Raw genomic sequence first — 17,224 nt, 5'->3', positions numbered from 1 at the left:
AAGAGGAAGAAGACGACATCGACGCGGGAGGCTTCGGGCCACGGAGACGGAGTACACGGGGTAATCTCCTAACTGAAATAAATACGACTACTCCAACCCCGAGACGGCCACGGCACTCAACTCTGCCGGAAAACTCATCGTCAGCTCAGGCGGCCACCACGTCGAACAACTTCATCGTCAGCATGTGCACGGGTTGACCCATCTCTCGGTCAAGGGCACATCCCCTGAATTCACTCGATCGAAAGCTTTTGTTTCGTTCGTTATCCTCCCTCACGGTTACAAACAAAACACAGAGATACAAGCTCTCAAGTTGTTTGATTCAACCAATGGCACGATTGGATGTCCGCATGGGATTTTATATGACTGCATCCATCTTATACGTACGCCCGACAGGCTCACCCAGAACAACGGCTCCCATCCTCCTCCAATTTTGGTCTCCCAACCAGATCCGGTTTTGATATTTTGATGGTCCAAAATGAAATTAAAAATAAAATTTATTATTAAAAATAAATCGTCTAGATCTAATTTTTTCAGTTTTTTTCAGACTATTACACACGGTATACATATACATATTAGGTCTCTAAGTTTTGACCCGAGACGACGCTCCATTTGACCCGCAGGGCCGGCCCTGCTCCCAACGACCAACAACACCTCCGAGAATAGATCGTACGTACAGTACAGTGTCAGGGAGAAGGTATGTAGGTTGACTGGTTCAGGTTGGGATTGGGATGGCAACCGATCCAAATAGTTTTGTATTAACTGTTAAACTTAATGAAGTTTCAACACTTGAATTCTAACACGTCTTAGCTAATATCTGGGAACCAAGCTAAGGGGACTGAAAAAGTCTAAATTAGAGGTTGTGAGAAACATGACGTTCAATGTATTCCCTGTTAATTATTTGATTACCTAGGTACGATGCAGCTACGTCACATTCAAGGGCATATGCTACGCTCAAGTATAGCTGCTACAAGGGCATGAATTCCTCGTCGATGACCTTATAGTGCCTCTTGGCGTCGTACTGCTGCGCGATGAGCACGGATGCGGTGGTGGAGAAGTCCGACGATGCCAGGATGTCACCGACAGGGCCCAGCTCCAGGCACTCCGCCCACTCGTCCAGCCCCTCCGTCAACACCGAGTTGCGGTCCCTGCCGCGCCCCACGATGAAGAGCCGGTACTCCGCCTGCAGCCCCCGCAGCACGGCCACCAACTCCGCGCCGTCGGCGACGTGCTTCTCCAGGTACCCGATGGCGCCCTTGCTCCCAGCCACGTGCTTGCGGTAGAACTCGGCGAAGAACTTGTCGTCCACCTGCATCTGCGCCTCCTCCTGCCCCAGCACCGACGCCGGCTGCATGCTGCTGCGCCGGCTCTTCGTCTCGAACAGGCTCGTCCTCGCCTTGGCGCGCGCCTGTGCCGTCGCGTTCTGCACCACGCGAAGCGCCGTCAGCCGCACGCCCGAGTGCTTCGACATCAGGGATGCCAGCGTCAGCGCCTCGCGGTCGTCCGCGCCGCCAATGAACACCACCACCACCGCGCTCTGACTCTGGTCCGCCGACGAGGAGGTGGTGGAGGCAGCCAGGGTGGTCTGGGCGTGCTTCCCGAGGCCGCGGTCCACCACCACACCCACCGAGCATGGCGCCAGCTGCAGCACCTTCTGGTTGACGAGCCGAAAGCCGAAGTGGCCCGTGTCCATGCTCCCGTCCAGGCGTTGCACCTTGTGGAAGGGGAGCAGCACCAGCGCGGCCATCGCGTCCTCGGCGCAGATGCAGATGTCGCTGTGCATGTTTGGGAAGGATGAGAGCGCCAGCAGCCGGCGCACCTTGACACCGTTGCCGCACTCCGCCTGGTACGCGTCGAGCGCCTCGCCGATGAGCTTGCGCATCTCGGACACCTCCTCGTCCACGACGGTGACGCCGTCGAAGCCCCCGCCCTTGACGATGGCCGCCGCCGTCTGGTCTGTGAGCTGCACCATGTCGACGGCGTAGACGGTGAGCTCTCCGCCGCCACCACCCCATCGCAGAACCTCCATGAGGTAGGAGAGCGTGGGCACGTCCTGCGGGCCATGCAACCCCACGACTAGGCGCAGCTCTGTGGAGGGGTCGTGGTGCTGCAGCCCCATGAGCCTCCATTGCACGCTTCTGCGCGCCCACGACGCGATCCCCATCCCCACCATCGGCGTCACCGCCACGTTCAGCGCCACCATGAAGATGATGGCCATGAACGACTTGTCCGTGATGATGCCAGCGTCCTTCAGGCATTGTCGTCAATGATGCAAGCATGCCACCAAGCATTATCATTGATGCGTGTATGAACAAGACGAGACGACAAAGAAAAAGAGTGATGATGAGACAAAATGTAACGCACAAAGGCTGCCTGCGCGCAGTAGATGTGGAAGTATCCCTTGACGTTGAGGAGCATGCCCAGAGCCAACGCCTCCAGCCATCCCAGCCCCCTGAGCAACCCCGCCGCGGCGCAGCCGACGAGCTTGCCGAGTGTGCCCATGACGGTGACGAAGAAGACCTTCCACCAAGGGAAGGGCAGCTCCATGACGTAGGCGCGGAAGCCCTCCGTCCGTGTGAGCCCTGCCACCTCGATGTCATCCGTCGTCTGCCGCAGCGAGAGGCAGACGTGGCTGACGTAGAGCGGCAGCACGAAGGAGCTGAGCACGAAGTTGATCTTGCTCACCAGCAGCCGCGACACCCTACCCTCGCTCGGGAACGTCAGCCCCACTAGGAACGCCGCCATGTTCACGTCCAGGTGCAGCGCCGAGCTCAGCCAGCAGAGGGCCGCCGCAGCGAGCGCCACCAGCGACAGGTCGAAGCCGCGCATGCGCCGACCCTCGGGGTTGCGCCCGCCCACCCACTCAGCCATGGCTCTGGACACGAACGCCGACACAATGACCACCACGAGGACGGCCGCGGTGAGCACCGGTTGCACGATAGCGGAGGCGGGGCCCTCGGCGCCCATGTCGCGCCAGATCATGCTGCCGACGGCGATGAGCATGGTGGTGAGCATGTCGGAGGCGAGGCCGGAGCCGACGGCGAGGCGTCCGACTGCGGTCTTTGCGATCTTGAGGTCGGTGGCAAGACGTGTGAGGACGGGGGAGGCGGTGTTAGCGAGCACAGCGGCGAGGCCGAAGAATGCGCGGAGTGAGCGCTCGTGGACGACGCCGGAGGTGGCTTGCATGAGCGGGGTGTGGAAGAGCGTGACGAGGACGGAGGTGGAGAGGATGCCGGCGTAGGCGACGATGGTGTCGGTGGAGGGGGAGTCGAGCAGCGTGCAGGGGTCCATCTCGACGCCGAGCGCGAAGAGGTAGGGCGCGAAGACGAAGCTGCCGATCTTGCCGAAGACCAGGTTGATGGCGTTGGTGAGGGACAGAACCCGGAACTGAGCAAGAACGATGCCGAGCTGCCAATGCGCCATGCCATGCCATGGTAAGGAATCAATCAATGAATGACGACGCAATGCTAGGTATAGGAAGAGGAAGGAGACGTCGTCACGCTCACGCACGAGGAGATCGGAGAAGACGCGGGGCTGGTAGACGTTGCGGAGCAGCGCGTAGAGGATCTTGCTGGTGACGAGGATGACACCGAACTCGAACAGGATGGTGTTGTAGTTGGCCGACAGGATGCTGCTTGTCATGGAGCAATCCATTGCGACCCAGATACTACGAGGATCAAATTCTCCTTGCGATTAATTTCCTCTTACAATTAATAATCCTACGCACGATTTTTTAGGATATAACATCGGAGGGAAGATAGAATGCTGGGGAAAGTTGATATGGATGAAATGAATTGAATTCCTTCGGCGATGAACAAGGAAACAGAGGGACGACCCTGCTGGTACGTCTCTGGCCGAGAGCATTTTGCGGCCTTGTTTCTATCCTGCCGTGTTTTTGTTTTTTCTTTTCTCCTCGATCTGGCTTCTTGTTCTATTTTCTTGCTGAAATATAGCTAAAACAGGGGGCGTGCTAGTTTTTTCTGCATGCATGCAGGAGTCTGCTGCCTGCTGCTAAACATAGGCCGGCTGAATCTTGAGACCGTGAAACCATCCACAGTCCTCTCTAGCGTCGTCGATCGAAGGCAAATGCATTTTTGCCGTCACTATACAGCTGAACACAAGTCAGATGTTGGCGGGGGTCAAAACGTCGACGCTATGCCTTTCGATGTCAAAAGTGCAATTTTCTCAGAGAAGAGAGGTGGGGAATAGGGTTGGCAATGGTCAAGGGCTATTTTATTTTTCCAGTTGGTTTTCTTTTAGAACCGATTGAGAAATAGGTCTGTTTTATTCTAGTTAGTTTGAGGCTAATACCAACGGGAAATTTGATTATATATCCTAAGTTTGATCAACCTTTATTAATATGTTCGAAGTTGATCATCATTTGCTCATATGTCCTATATGAACTAGTGTAGGTGCACCGAAAAAATACACGCAGCTCTCATATATGGTCTTAGAAAAAATAGTGTAGGTGTACCAACAATAATGTGAAGAGTTGTAATTTTAAATTCCGGGTCACGCACCGTTTTGTAAATTTTGGTCCTCTTAGTGTATTGCAATAATACAAGTACCGACTCTCTTCTTAAATAGATATCGTCATAAAATACGTACAATCAAATTTTAGAAATTTTGATCACTAATATACATAAAATTATTAGGATTTGGTGCATAAAAATAATAATAATAAATTTATCATAAAAAATACTTTAATATCATTTATTTTTTAATCAATTTTTACTAAAAGATAATTATTAAAAGTAATAGCCAAATGTTCTTGCTAAAGATCGTATCGATATCCTGATAAGTAAATGGGAATAGAGGTAGTAGATACACTGCATCAATAGATGTCCTTTTTTCTTGAATAATAGAGGTGGTACGACGCTACGACCCCGGGAATGTCCCATTTATTTAGTGTATCTTGTTCGTTTTGAAAAGAAAAGAAGAAGAAAAAAATGGGGTCCTGTGTGTTGCAAAGTTGAGGAGAGAAAGTTTTGTCGGCCCACATAGGCCTCCATGGAGGTCGATCGGTCTGCGTTGAGCGGAGGTCAAAGCAGGGGTGCATGCATGCATGCAACGGACGATTGAATTGGATTGGGGAAGGAAATAGGAGTGAACTCCGAGGGAAAGGAATCCTAGGTTAGGTAACACGAGTCTCATTACGAGTCCTATTTATTAATACGAAAACAACGCAACAGAAGCATAAATTAAGGAGGAGTAACAAATTATTAAGCTCGGGCGGCGGCGGCGGCCATGGCCACACACGGCGGCGCCACCACGCTGGGCCGCCGGCTCAAGTTTTTCAAAGTCCTCTTGCCCGGCTCCTTCGAGGTTAGCTTGGTACGTTCCTACCTCCTCCTCCTCCTCCTCCTCGATCGATCCTTAACATGCCAAGTTTACAGCTTCAATCGATATGCGCATGCATGCTACTTCATCTGTTGCACCAGATCAATCGCATACAATGCAAAATTTTCAACTCGTTCGTCTCTCAGCTTTGATTCTTGACTGTATTCAATTGCGGGCCTCTTAATAATTAATCTATTTATTAATCGCAGCGCATCCCGCCCAAGTTCGCGGCGGGACTCGGCGTGTGTCGTCCCTGGCGCGCCGCCGCCACGCTCCGCGACCCCACGGGGAGGTCGTGGGACGTCGACCTCCACCGAGACGGGGACCACCGGACTTCCTTCGAGGGCCGCGGGTGGCGCGGCTTCGTCTCCGCCAACGGCATCTCCGCCGGGCACCTGCTCGTCTTCGAGCACAGCGGCGGCCTTGACTTCGGCGTCGACGCGTTTGACGCTTCCGGCTGCCAAAGCGATGTCTCCCGCACCCGCAGTGAGAAGAATACCGCGGACGCCAGGATGATTGGCACTAGCATTGCTTGTGATGATGATGGACTAGGGAACAAGGCTATTGAAGACCAGCACTTGGCTGAGACGACAGGAACCTCCGGGGACATGGAGTTGGGCAACGGCCGACGGCGGCCACCACCAGCATCAGCGCGGCGCACCGGGAACAAGAGGACGAAGCGGTGGCCCAGCACGGGCACCATCGCCTCCTGCAATGAAGGAGAAGAAGATGCGTCGGCTGGCCGTGGCTGGCAGCCTGATGACGAGACGCTCTGCCGGCGCATCGAGAGGCCTTACCAGCTGCGCTTCTTGGTAATTTTTTAGTAAAACAATTGATCATATATTCTTATGTTGATAAGAAACGCACGATTTGACTTAAGGGATCGACGCCCGCAGGACCTGAGCAAGAGCTTCTGCGACCGCGTGGGCTGGACGGCGTCGCGCGACGTTGAGCTCTGCGCGGCGGGTGACGAGGAAAATCAGCGGAGACGATGGACGGTGAGCGTGAAGGTGTCGGCCAAGGGCGGCATGATGTGCGCTGGCTGGGCGGCCTTCGCGCAGGACAGCCGGCTCAGCCTCTCCGACGCCTGCGTCTTCGTGCCACTCCAAGGCTCCGACGTCATTCGAGTCCAAGTTCGCAGAGGCGGCATTTGCACTCCATGACGGTGCATCTGCATATACGAATGACATTTTGCTAACAGGTCACATGGTCGATCAATCTTTTTGTTCGGTGATCGACTCAACTGTGTCTATTTAATTAATTTCTCTGATTACCGAGTCACATTTTGCAAACGTTGGATCTAGATCGAATGGCCCTCATCATCCAATCTATCCCAGGTAGGAATTCAATTGCCCCTCACCTGCTTTGCCTCCGGCAGCCATCGCACCACCGCTATTGGCGAGGCCCTCTGGTGAGCCGCGGCCTCCACCTCTACCTCTCCGAGATGTAGTTGCCATTGCCTGAGCCCTCCTCCAGCCGGCTGAGTTGGTGAATGGGCTGGGTGGCCCACTCGGCTGAGAGCAGGGAGCGCATAAGAGACTTTGTCAGTTTGAGAAACTAAGTTGAAATATATCTTGATTTATATGTAATGAGTGATTGATAAGATTGTCAATTTTATTTATCAAGTTTTGGATTGCTTGAGCTTGATTTGAGCATTTTGATTATAAACTAACTGGAATTGGAGTTGGAGAGCTAAGCTTGGAGATGAACATCTTAAGTTTATTATTCAAAATATGCAATTTCCTGCTTTTCTGTACTGAACTACCAGCCGACTGTCCAGTCTATAAACAAGTACTAATGAGGAAATGAAAACAATACTAAAGGAAAAATATATTTGCTTGTCTCATGGTATGCAGGTGACTGATGCAACTTGACGGTCGACGACGGATGATCGGGACTAAGCGGGTGCTTGGTGTCAGACGATCAAGGAGGCTAGGCGGAGTCAAGGGTAATCTTAATGGTACACGTGGAGGTCAAGCAAAGTATAAAACAAAGGATGAACACAGCGTGTTGACAAAGTCAAGCGAAAGGGATGTCGGTGCAAGTGACAAAGCGGCTTGAGGAATCGGGAACGGGAGAGACTTACCGGCGGTCAGAATCGCAAGACAGAGTACACGTGTCGACATCAGAGCGCTTGCTTAAGGTGTAAGCAAGTGACGAGTCACACTTTGATAAGCATGCAAATAGTTTCACAGTTGACCCTAAAAAGCGTGGGAGGATTGGAGAAGTATGTGATACAATCGCGAAGCTTGTGTTGAGACGAAGCTAAGTCGTGAAGATGCTGCGGCTATTCGATGGACGGAATAAGAAATGTACCAAAATACTCTCGATGGTAGGTAGAAGTGTATTACAAGAGAGTGATATTTTGGTAACAAACTAGGAAACTTAGAATTCAAGTTTCTTAGGCCTATAAATAGAGGAGTAGAGCTATGAGAGAGTTTGAAACAGCCACTTAAGCTCCTTGTGCCACCTATTTAGAGCCTAGTGTTAGAGTTTAGAGGAGAGAAAGATGAGTGCTTAGCCTATTTAATGGTGAGATTTTTTTAGAGAATTTTTTTTATCCGCCTAAAATAAGGTTGACCTCTTTGAGTAATAAATTTTATATTTTTACATATGCTTGAATTCCCTCATAGTTTCTCTCTATTGGTTCCCTTACAAGTTTTCTCCTTTATCGGGTGGGAGAGTTTAGAACCTGTTAAGCTATCTCTGGCTGGGATGAGAGTCTAAAGTAGTGTTCTTCTTCAGTGGAAGGCTCTGGGAATCTTTTTCTTCTTCTTTTTGAGCTGTAGTTTTTCCAGCTTTGTGAAGTGATTCTTCTTGTTGCTAGGGCATAAAATACATGTACAATAGTATAAATTTGGGTCTTATATTCTCTTGCCTCTAAGTCATCAACTTGAAGAGTTTCTTCACCCGGTGATCATCTTCTTTTGTTTCGAGTTTTTCTTTGCAAGTTGCTTGCCTTTGTGATGATGACTCATAAATTAGTGCTCTATGAAACCTAAGGTTCATATTTTATCCACGAGAGCCATGACTTCTTCAAGTTTTGTTTCTTTTCCTTGTTTCTCTCTATTTGCTTCCGCTTGTGCGTTTTGATGAGCGTTGAGTGAAAAATGAGTAGGCCATCTATTTTGAAAGAAATTTAAAAAATACGTCTATTCAATCCCCTCTCGTCACCGTTCTAAGTCCTACAATTAGTATTAGAGTCGGTTTGATTACTTATTGACCTCGTCCGACTTTGTGATCCTTGGGCGACAATGGAGAGAAGTGAGAAATTCTGTTCTTCGATGGTCGAGATTTTTTGTATTGGAAGGTGCACATGGAGGCTTATCTCTTAAGCCAAGAAAGTGCAATATGAGAGATTATGGACTCCAACTATGCGATTCTTGTTGCTCGTTCTTCTTCGGCCCAAATTGAATAATATGAGGTCAACAACAAAGGCTCACAATATATTGTTCACTAACATGAGTCGTAGAGTTTGATAGAGTTCAACATCTCTGTATTGCTCGCGAGATCTGGTCCACTTTTAGTGTCTTTCATGAGCGCACTAACCAGATCAAGGTCAGGCGCTAGAGCACGTACAACCAGGAATATCAGATGTTCGTACAGAACCCTGTAGAGTCTTTGAATGCTATATTTGCTCATTTTGATGGAATTGTTAGCAACCTTAGATCTACTGGTATTTTACCCTATTCTGACCACGAGAGAGCGATCAAGCTTCTTTATGCTCTTGACCATATCATATGGGAAGTTAAGATCTCAAGTATTGAAGAGTCACCAAGTTATGACACATTAACTTGTGATGAACTCTTAAGCAAACTCAAGTCCATCGAGATAGCCAAGACATCTCAGATCAGTCTCAAAAACCCCCTCTCTCAGAACATGGCATTGGTTTCCAGACCTTGTAGTGGCAATCAAGCTGAATCTAGTTTTTCTTATACTAACACTTCACAGAGTGGATTTGCTTTATCTTCCTTGGTTTCTATCACATAGTAGCAGATGGACGCACTGGATGATGAGGACCTTACGCTTATTGTGAAGAAGTTCATTCGCTTCTACAACAAAAGAAGAGACCAAAGAAGAGGGGGTTCTCGCACTTGTTTTGAGTGGTGAAACCACTCACTTCAAGGCAGATTGTCCCAACTCAAGAAGAAGGAGGACATCGACCACGACTAAAAAACACAAGAAGAAGAACAAGAAGCCTTTCTTCAAGAAGAACTGTGACAAGATGGATAAGAGGGCGGCCAAGACAGCTTCTAGGGCGTTTATAGTGGCTCTCAGCAACATCGATACCTCTTCAAACGAACCGTAAGTGAAGAGCAAGAAGAAGGCCAAGGACTTCATCAGCATCTGCTTCATGGCAGATGACAATGACAACGACAGCGACCCCAAGCTTGATCCTTCCGATGTATTGCATTCCTACGACCAGCTTTTCATCTAAGTTGATACCTTGAATGATGCTCTTGTTAGCCAAGATATATTACTTAAAAAAGCTGTGCATGAGTTGAAGGATCTTAGGCCTAAGTATAAGTTTGTGTCTACTGAACTTGCATTGTTTAAGTCTAGATCTGATGTTGAGGAGTGTGAGAGTTGTTTAATTGTCATGGCTGAACTTGCCGAGCTTCGGAATATGCATGCTCAAGTTATCAGTCGATTTGAGAGTGCCGAGAAGATGCTCCTTGAGGAGGAGTCTATGTATACTCTCTTAGGTGCTTGCAAGAAGTACCCTTTGCTTGCAAATGATGTTGAACTGAAAGACATGCGTCTTAAGGAGTTAGAAACTAGATTAGAGAGTGCTAGGTGTTCAAAGGATGTGCTACCAAACTGTTCCACTTACATAATCTTTTAGGACAAACTCAGCTGGGTTAGAGGACAATTTCAGAAGCTTTTGACTTAAAATGAATACCTCTTTTCTCTAGTTGAGAAGTGCTCAGAGGGCAAAGAAAAAATAAATTTGATCTTGGCCAAGACTAAGATGTGTGCTGACAAGGCAAGTTTGACTCTTGGGTTAGATTTTGAGAGGGTGTTGTATAATAGGGAGAGTAAGACTATGTTCACCACATCTACTACCCAAGATACTGAGAAGTCCAAAATCAATACCACACCACCTCCCATCAAGAAGAAACCCATACCATAACCCATCAAGAAGAAACCTGCACCACAGCCCAAAAAGGCTCCACAACCTAAGGTGAGAGGCCATGTGAGAGAGCATAGAGTGACCGGCAATCGATCTCATGAGAGACTTTACCATTGCACCTATTGTTAGTGGAAGAGTCATTTGGTTGGGTTTTACTTTCGTCATAGGAGAGATGAGTGGCGTGAGTGGGAGTGGAGTACCCGAGACATGTACCACCCTTCTGTTGGTGTACATGTGACTTTTCCTCGCTCCTACCCATGAGTCTCTAGCGTTTTTCAATATTTTCCTAGAGGCGTTATCCAACATGGATTTTACCATGACTCATATGGTTTGATCCATGTGCAAGAGGTTTTGAGTCCCAGCGCTTTGGCGGACCACATTTTCCTTATCGTGGTACCCGCTCCTAGCGTGTTGATGTTGAGTTGCATGCACCTACTGTTTCTGCTTCAAGGCGGATGACCCAATATTGGATTCGTATTAGGTTTTTAACTAACCCCAGTACTGAGGCATCCACCTTCTATTCTTCTCATATGTATGTGGCAGACGGAGGCCTGAAGAACAAGTGGCTCATCGACTCTGGTTGTTCACGCCACATAACTGGAGATTCATCATGGTTCTCCAGCCTCACCCTAACGAAGCATCACGAGTACATCATATTCGAGGATAACCAGAAAGGTAGAGTGAAGGCCAAAGGGATTGTAAAGGTAAATGAGAGTTTCACTCTTAAAGATGTGACTTTGGTTGAGCATCTGGGATACAACCTGCTTTCTGTATTTCAGTTGTTAGATAAGGACTTAGAAGTGTGCTTCAAGCGCGATACTTCTCGAGTTCTTGATTCTTCTACCTCTTTGATTTACAAGATTTCTCGAGTTTGGAGAGTTTTTGGAGCCGATTTTTCTGAGTTTTCTGGTTCTTCTTGGTGTTTACTTGCTCAACCTTCTTCTGAGCTTTGTATGTGACATAAGAGACTATGGCACATAAGTTTTGATTGGCTTACTCGTTTGAGCGCCCTAGGCTTAATCCGAGTATTGCCCAAGCTCAAGTTTGAGAAGAACCTTGTTTGTGCTCCTTGTTAGCATGGCAAGATGTTTACCACTTCTCACCCACCATTCAATCTGGTGATGACTGAACGACCGGGAGAACTTATAGCACTTGTTTTGAGTGGTGAAACCACTCACTTCAAGGTGGATTATCCCAAGCTCAAAAAGAAGAATAAGCGGTCCTTCTTCAAGAAGAATTGTGATAAGATGGCTAAGAAGGTGTCCAAGACAGCTTCTAGGGCGTTTTTGGTGGCTCTCAGTGACATCAACACTTCTTCAAGTGAGGAGTAGAGCTCGGAGAAGGAGGAACTCCAAGTGAAGAGCAAGAAGAAGGCTAAAGACTTCATCGGCCTATGCTTCATTGCGGATGACAATGACAATGGCAGCGACTCCGAGCTTTATCCTTCCGAGGTATTGCATTCCTACAACCAGCTTTCCATCCAAGTTGATACCTTGAATGATGCTCTTGTTAGCCATGATATGTTATTTAAGAAAGTTGTACGTAAGTTGAAGGATCTTAGGTCTAAGTATGAGTCTATGTCTACTGAACTTGCATTGTTTAGGTCTAGATCTGATGTTGAGGAGTGTGAGAGTTGTTTGATTGTCATGGCTAAACTTGTCGAGCTTTGGAATGTGCATGCTCAAGTCGCCAGTCGGCTTGAGAGTACCGAGAAGAAGCTCCTTAAGGAGGAGTCTAGATCTACTCTCTTAGGTGCTTGCAAAAATTGTATTTTATTTGCAAAGTGCAGTACTTCTCATTAACACAGCCTACAACAAATTGTTCTGTTCGTGTCAAACAAAAGCTTCATGAGACTGAATTGAAACAAAGAGTTGCAATTTTTCTGGATTCAACAACTGCTGAATTATTAATAATCTATCGGCCAACTATAGTTTTAATCGTTTTACATACAGAAGATTATAAACCCCTAAAAAAACACTTACAAAAGCAGTGGACATACCGAGAGAATGGATTAGGTGTGAGGTCTTCAAGATGTTCTTGCTTGTCGTCCTCTCCTCGACGTCTGATACAGCAGCTCAAGATCGAACAATACTCATGTTGTGCATCCAAAGACCAGACATACTCAACAATCTTCACAAGTGGATTACTACATGGCAATCCAAACAATACAATGTACACAAATGATGCAAGATTAAATAATCAATCATGTTATTCTTCTATGAAAACAGTAATAAAACAATTGAATTTACATTTTAAGAATTCATGCTATGTATGACAATAATCGAGTTAAAATCTAGTGATCATTAACTGCACAATCACCAAATTTAGACTACATAATAACTAGAATGTTGTTGTGTTAGCGCATTGTGCATGACTCATATTGATCACAAGTCACAATATAACTAACCAGTTGGGAGTACTTTGCTAAATAAGGTCAGATTTTTTTGCTTCTTATCACATTTGGCCAAAAAAACATCATTGTACATTTCCATACACTGTAATTAACAAATACGTCTAGGCACAATCACATCAATGCAGTGAAAAATACCACATAGATCATACAGAGGACAGTGAAAACACCACATGCATGATAGTGGCATCTGTAGCCACAACTTGCAATAATGCACTTGATATCACACAAAGGATCACTTTCAACTTATTAGGAGCTTTGCTGTTGAGAACTTGATAGTTGCTGTTAATAAGATGGAGTGCTCCAAAAGCCTCCCCTAAAAAATGACGATACGCATCCGTTGAGCAACATGATGATACGAACAACTCACCCGTTGAGCAACATGACGATACGCATCTAAACTGCAATCGAACAACTGTCAAGCCGAGATCGAGGCACATAAATAAAAAGGAAGAAAGCACAATCTGATAAGCGTATATTTTTCATACTTGACGCTCCTAAAATTTCAACCAAAACCGTAAACTCACACAGAACAAACATAAGATTAGCACCTCATCTATGTGTGGACGGTAGCAACCATCAATTTATCATCTCCCTGAATCAAACCACGGTAACCTTAATAGCTCATGTGGCCAGGTATCAAACATAAATGTCTGAAAATACAATTTTTTTTACCAGATTGCTAGAACCCATCGATCCTATGTTCCCCCTAAATCAAAACAAGCAAACCTCAAATGCTCGTGTAGTTGTAGAAAATTCTTGCGTGTTATCGTGACTGTGGATCGCATCAGCACATGGGGAAGCCAATTTCTAGGAAAAGAGAGTCAAAGAATTTAGAAAGGGGCGTGCTGCATCTTGGCTCAATTTTTGCTCATATTAGAACATGTATCTACTTGAGAGAAACTGTTACACATGTCACACTTATTCATTAATCCTTTGCAGCATCTCCACCGAACTGTTCTTTAGGAGTTCGCACCGCGTAGTAGAGAGCCGGATGAGGGGAAACCCTCACGTTCGGTTCGGAGGGTGGGGATATCTAGACCCTACTATCATTATGCCTTTGCAATGTTACCTGTACATAATATATACATATATAGATATATTATTTTCTATATATTGAGATCAAGATATAGAAGTTTATTCATGGTGAGGTTCAAAATCTTTAGAAAATCCAAAAAAAGAATTTTTTTCATATTCTGTCTTATCACTTGTACAAAGTAGAGGTATTATATTATTATATAAATAAATATGTATAACGTATAATAAAATACGTGAACAGAGAGTTGACACACTCAAAAACAAGAAGTTTTGGCCTGGGAGGTATAATATCAATCACTTGGCGTCCATCCGACGCATCAATTCAGAGAAACCTTGGAATTAAAAATGGGCAATCCTGAGCCAATTTTTTTTTTGAAAAAACAGGTGGTTCTCAAACTAGAACCCAAAGGGAAAGGATAGGTGCAGAGACTCAATGGAAGTTCTAATGAATCCAGGTAATTACGTTGTGTTGGTAGTGCAACTCCCTCCAAATTAGAGAAAGAAGGGCTTTATACATCTACACACCTATATATACTGACATAGCAAACGATTAATCACAGAACCCATATCATAATATAAGTTCTTTCTTTATTTATTTATACTTATTTATTATGGAATTTCCATCCTCAACAAAGAACTCGAGATGATCAATCCTGAAATGAGAAGGATCCACTCTTGCGTTAAAATAGTACTTGGCATAGTTATTGTGCTTAAATCATTTTTAGAATTCCGAAGGAATCAATGTTGGACTTACTGGATCCTTAACTATTCATGCGAGAATTGATCACTAGTTAGGGTCTATAGAGAGTCCGTTTTATGAAATATATGAGTCACTTCACATGTTTCTAGCGATTCACATGGCATCATCAAATCATACAAGTCTTGGATAAGAATATACAATGCAATAGAATGCTCTTGTTGATGATTCTTTACTACGACAACATCTAGGGTTCCTCGAATAATGCGATATCTCACACCGGGTAAATCATTAACCCTTCCTCCTCTTACTAATACTATAGAATGTTCTTGTAAATTATGGCCAATACCAAGTGAAATGATTTTCTCCATGTTACGAATTCCTATTTTATTTGAAGTATAATACTATAGAAAAAAGAAAGAGTAAATAATAAAACAAGATATTCTGTTTCATAATACTGAATTAGAGTTCTTTTTTTAGTATTACTCCTCATTAAGCTGCATACATTAGTCATCCTATTTTAATTAGGTTCTAATCTCCAAGTGGATTTATTTTTTGTCCCATATTTTTGTATTCTAGTTTTTTTACTGGGAATCAAAATCTTAGATTGATCTAAAGATTATTTAGATTTCTCATGCATGGCTCCAGATAATCCTCCTGGTTGGAAAACTAAACAATTCGAAATGCCTATGAATATACAACCTAGAGTTGTAGGAGAGAGAATAGACTATATTACGGGTAGTAAGATGTGAGATAAATAAAATGTATGATAATTAGGAAGTCTTGATATTCCTTCGTGAAGTCCCTTCTTCAATCTTGGATTGAAAAAAGAATGCCCCTTAGGGACAGAATTATTTGAAAGTCGTCATTCAGAAGTCATGAGAAACATGCGCATAATGTTTTAGTAGCAGAGAAAGCAACCTTACTCGCGATCAAAAGCCCTTTCCCAAACTGTACAAGCTTCTTCCAAAGCATACGACTTTCTAGATGTATATGAAGATCTCTAGACAGATGGATTTTATATGAATCATATGATGGAGTACCACATGAGTGGATATAGAAAAGGAATCCAAATCTGTCGAATTGTCATACCCCTATAATGATGGTAGAGTCAGGGGTGGCCCCAAAGCAGAATTGACTGGTGGTGGTTGGTCGAAGCTCCAGTGGGTCCTCTAGATCTTTGTGACCTGTTGTGTCTGCCCTCGACTTGCCCGATGGAAAAATCAGATGAAAGGCAAGGAGTGTAAACCACGTATGAGCGAGGGCAGAAAGCGAAATGTTTTGCAGCGAGTCAAGCGCAACAAAAGCCCTTATTTTATTTCCTTTTTGTATCTAATTGGTTTTCTTACCATTATATTTCCATTGACAAAGTTCTATTGAACAAATAGAATTGACCAAATTCAAAACGCAAAGGTCGTCTTATTCAAAACCTCAATCATCACATCCCCTCTCTCCCACTTCACACCTCAGAACGCACTGTTCTTATAGAGAGAAAGGTGCTTTCCCATCTTCTTAACCCGAAATGAAATGACTGAGAAGAAGAAGGTTCCTTATGGGGTACCCCCGGGAAGAGATCTAGTGGAGACAGGTGGGCCTGTAGCTCAGATTATTAGAGCTCGTGGCAACGAACCATGGTGTCCTCCTATCCTGGGAACAATATTCATTACCTTTTCTGTTTGATCGCTTCGTTCGAGAATCAACTACACTCTTATTCTATTGTCTTATTTGTAGTGAAAGAAGCTGGGAAAGAAGTTGTTATAAGAGATGGACCACGTGACCGTAAGCAAAACGTATATTTTGACTGCTCATAAGGCGATGACACGGGCAGAGGACAAAAGCAGGGAATAAAAAAGTTCTTTGGAATAGCATAATACAAAATTAATAAGAAATGCAAAAAAGAAGAAAAATGTACCTAATCTCACCTCGTTCTATACCTTAAAGAAAAGACCAGAGATTTTAACCTCGGACTTTATGTATTAACGATTGGAAACCTTCGAGGTATATGTGCAAATAGATATAATAGTTGCGGAAACTATCCAAATAAAAAAGTAAATTAACTAAAACAGGCATTCGTACGCAAACCAATACGCACTCTCTTACGTGAACCTATTTTTGGTGTAGCTTTTGTCATATTTTTATTATCTCATAAATATGAGTTAGAAATAACAAAAAGAAAAAGATAAAAATATATCCATTTTAGAGTAAAATATATCCTTTACTTTAATTTTTTTTATTTGGAATTTGGACATTTCCGTGGGTACTTTTTTTTTCTTTTTAACGATTTAATAACTATCTTTGTAGCTTCAGAATGTTTTAGTTTATGTTCCTACCTATTATCTGGATATACCAACTCAATCATCATTTCTCTAAGAAGGGAAAAAAGATCACATACTCATTTACATAACTATCCAGCTTACTTTCTCAATATACAATAATGGACAAGCAGATAAAAAATAACACGGTAGATCAACACAACTAAGGGCAGAACTGTTACAACCTGCAGGAGCGGATGATGACGCGAATGGTTTTTGTGGGGAAGCCAGAGCACTTTTTTGCCAGAGCACTTGTCGAGCTTGAGCACCTACAACATGTGTTTGCGTGTGCGGAC

General features: G+C 45.1%; 2 protein-coding genes across 2 annotated transcripts; one reads left to right on the top strand and one right to left on the bottom strand.

Moving 5' to 3' along the window:
• Nucleotides 1–964: 964 nt before the first annotated feature.
• Nucleotides 965–3,651, bottom strand: LOC133905794 (cation/H(+) antiporter 28-like). Its single transcript, XM_062347560.1, has 3 exons — nt 3,508–3,651; nt 2,362–3,405; nt 965–2,245 (listed from the first exon to the last, which is right to left on the bottom strand). Exons 1-3 carry the CDS (start codon nt 3,649–3,651, stop codon nt 965–967), a joined length of 2,469 nt encoding a protein of 822 aa, XP_062203544.1.
• Nucleotides 3,652–5,244: 1,593 nt separating this feature from the next.
• On the top strand, nt 5,245–6,500 carry LOC133906085 (putative B3 domain-containing protein Os04g0346900). The gene is made up of 3 exons (XM_062347863.1): nt 5,245–5,331; nt 5,547–6,149; nt 6,234–6,500. Exons 1-3 carry the CDS (start codon nt 5,245–5,247, stop codon nt 6,498–6,500), a joined length of 957 nt encoding a protein of 318 aa, XP_062203847.1.
• Nucleotides 6,501–17,224: the final 10,724 nt, after the last annotated feature.

This window comes from Phragmites australis, chromosome 23 (assembly GCF_958298935.1).
Source record: "Phragmites australis chromosome 23, lpPhrAust1.1, whole genome shotgun sequence".
Taxonomy (NCBI): domain Eukaryota; kingdom Viridiplantae; phylum Streptophyta; class Magnoliopsida; order Poales; family Poaceae; genus Phragmites; species Phragmites australis.
The sequence above is the reverse complement of the archived record's forward strand: the minus strand, read 5'-3'. Positions and strand labels throughout refer to the sequence as shown.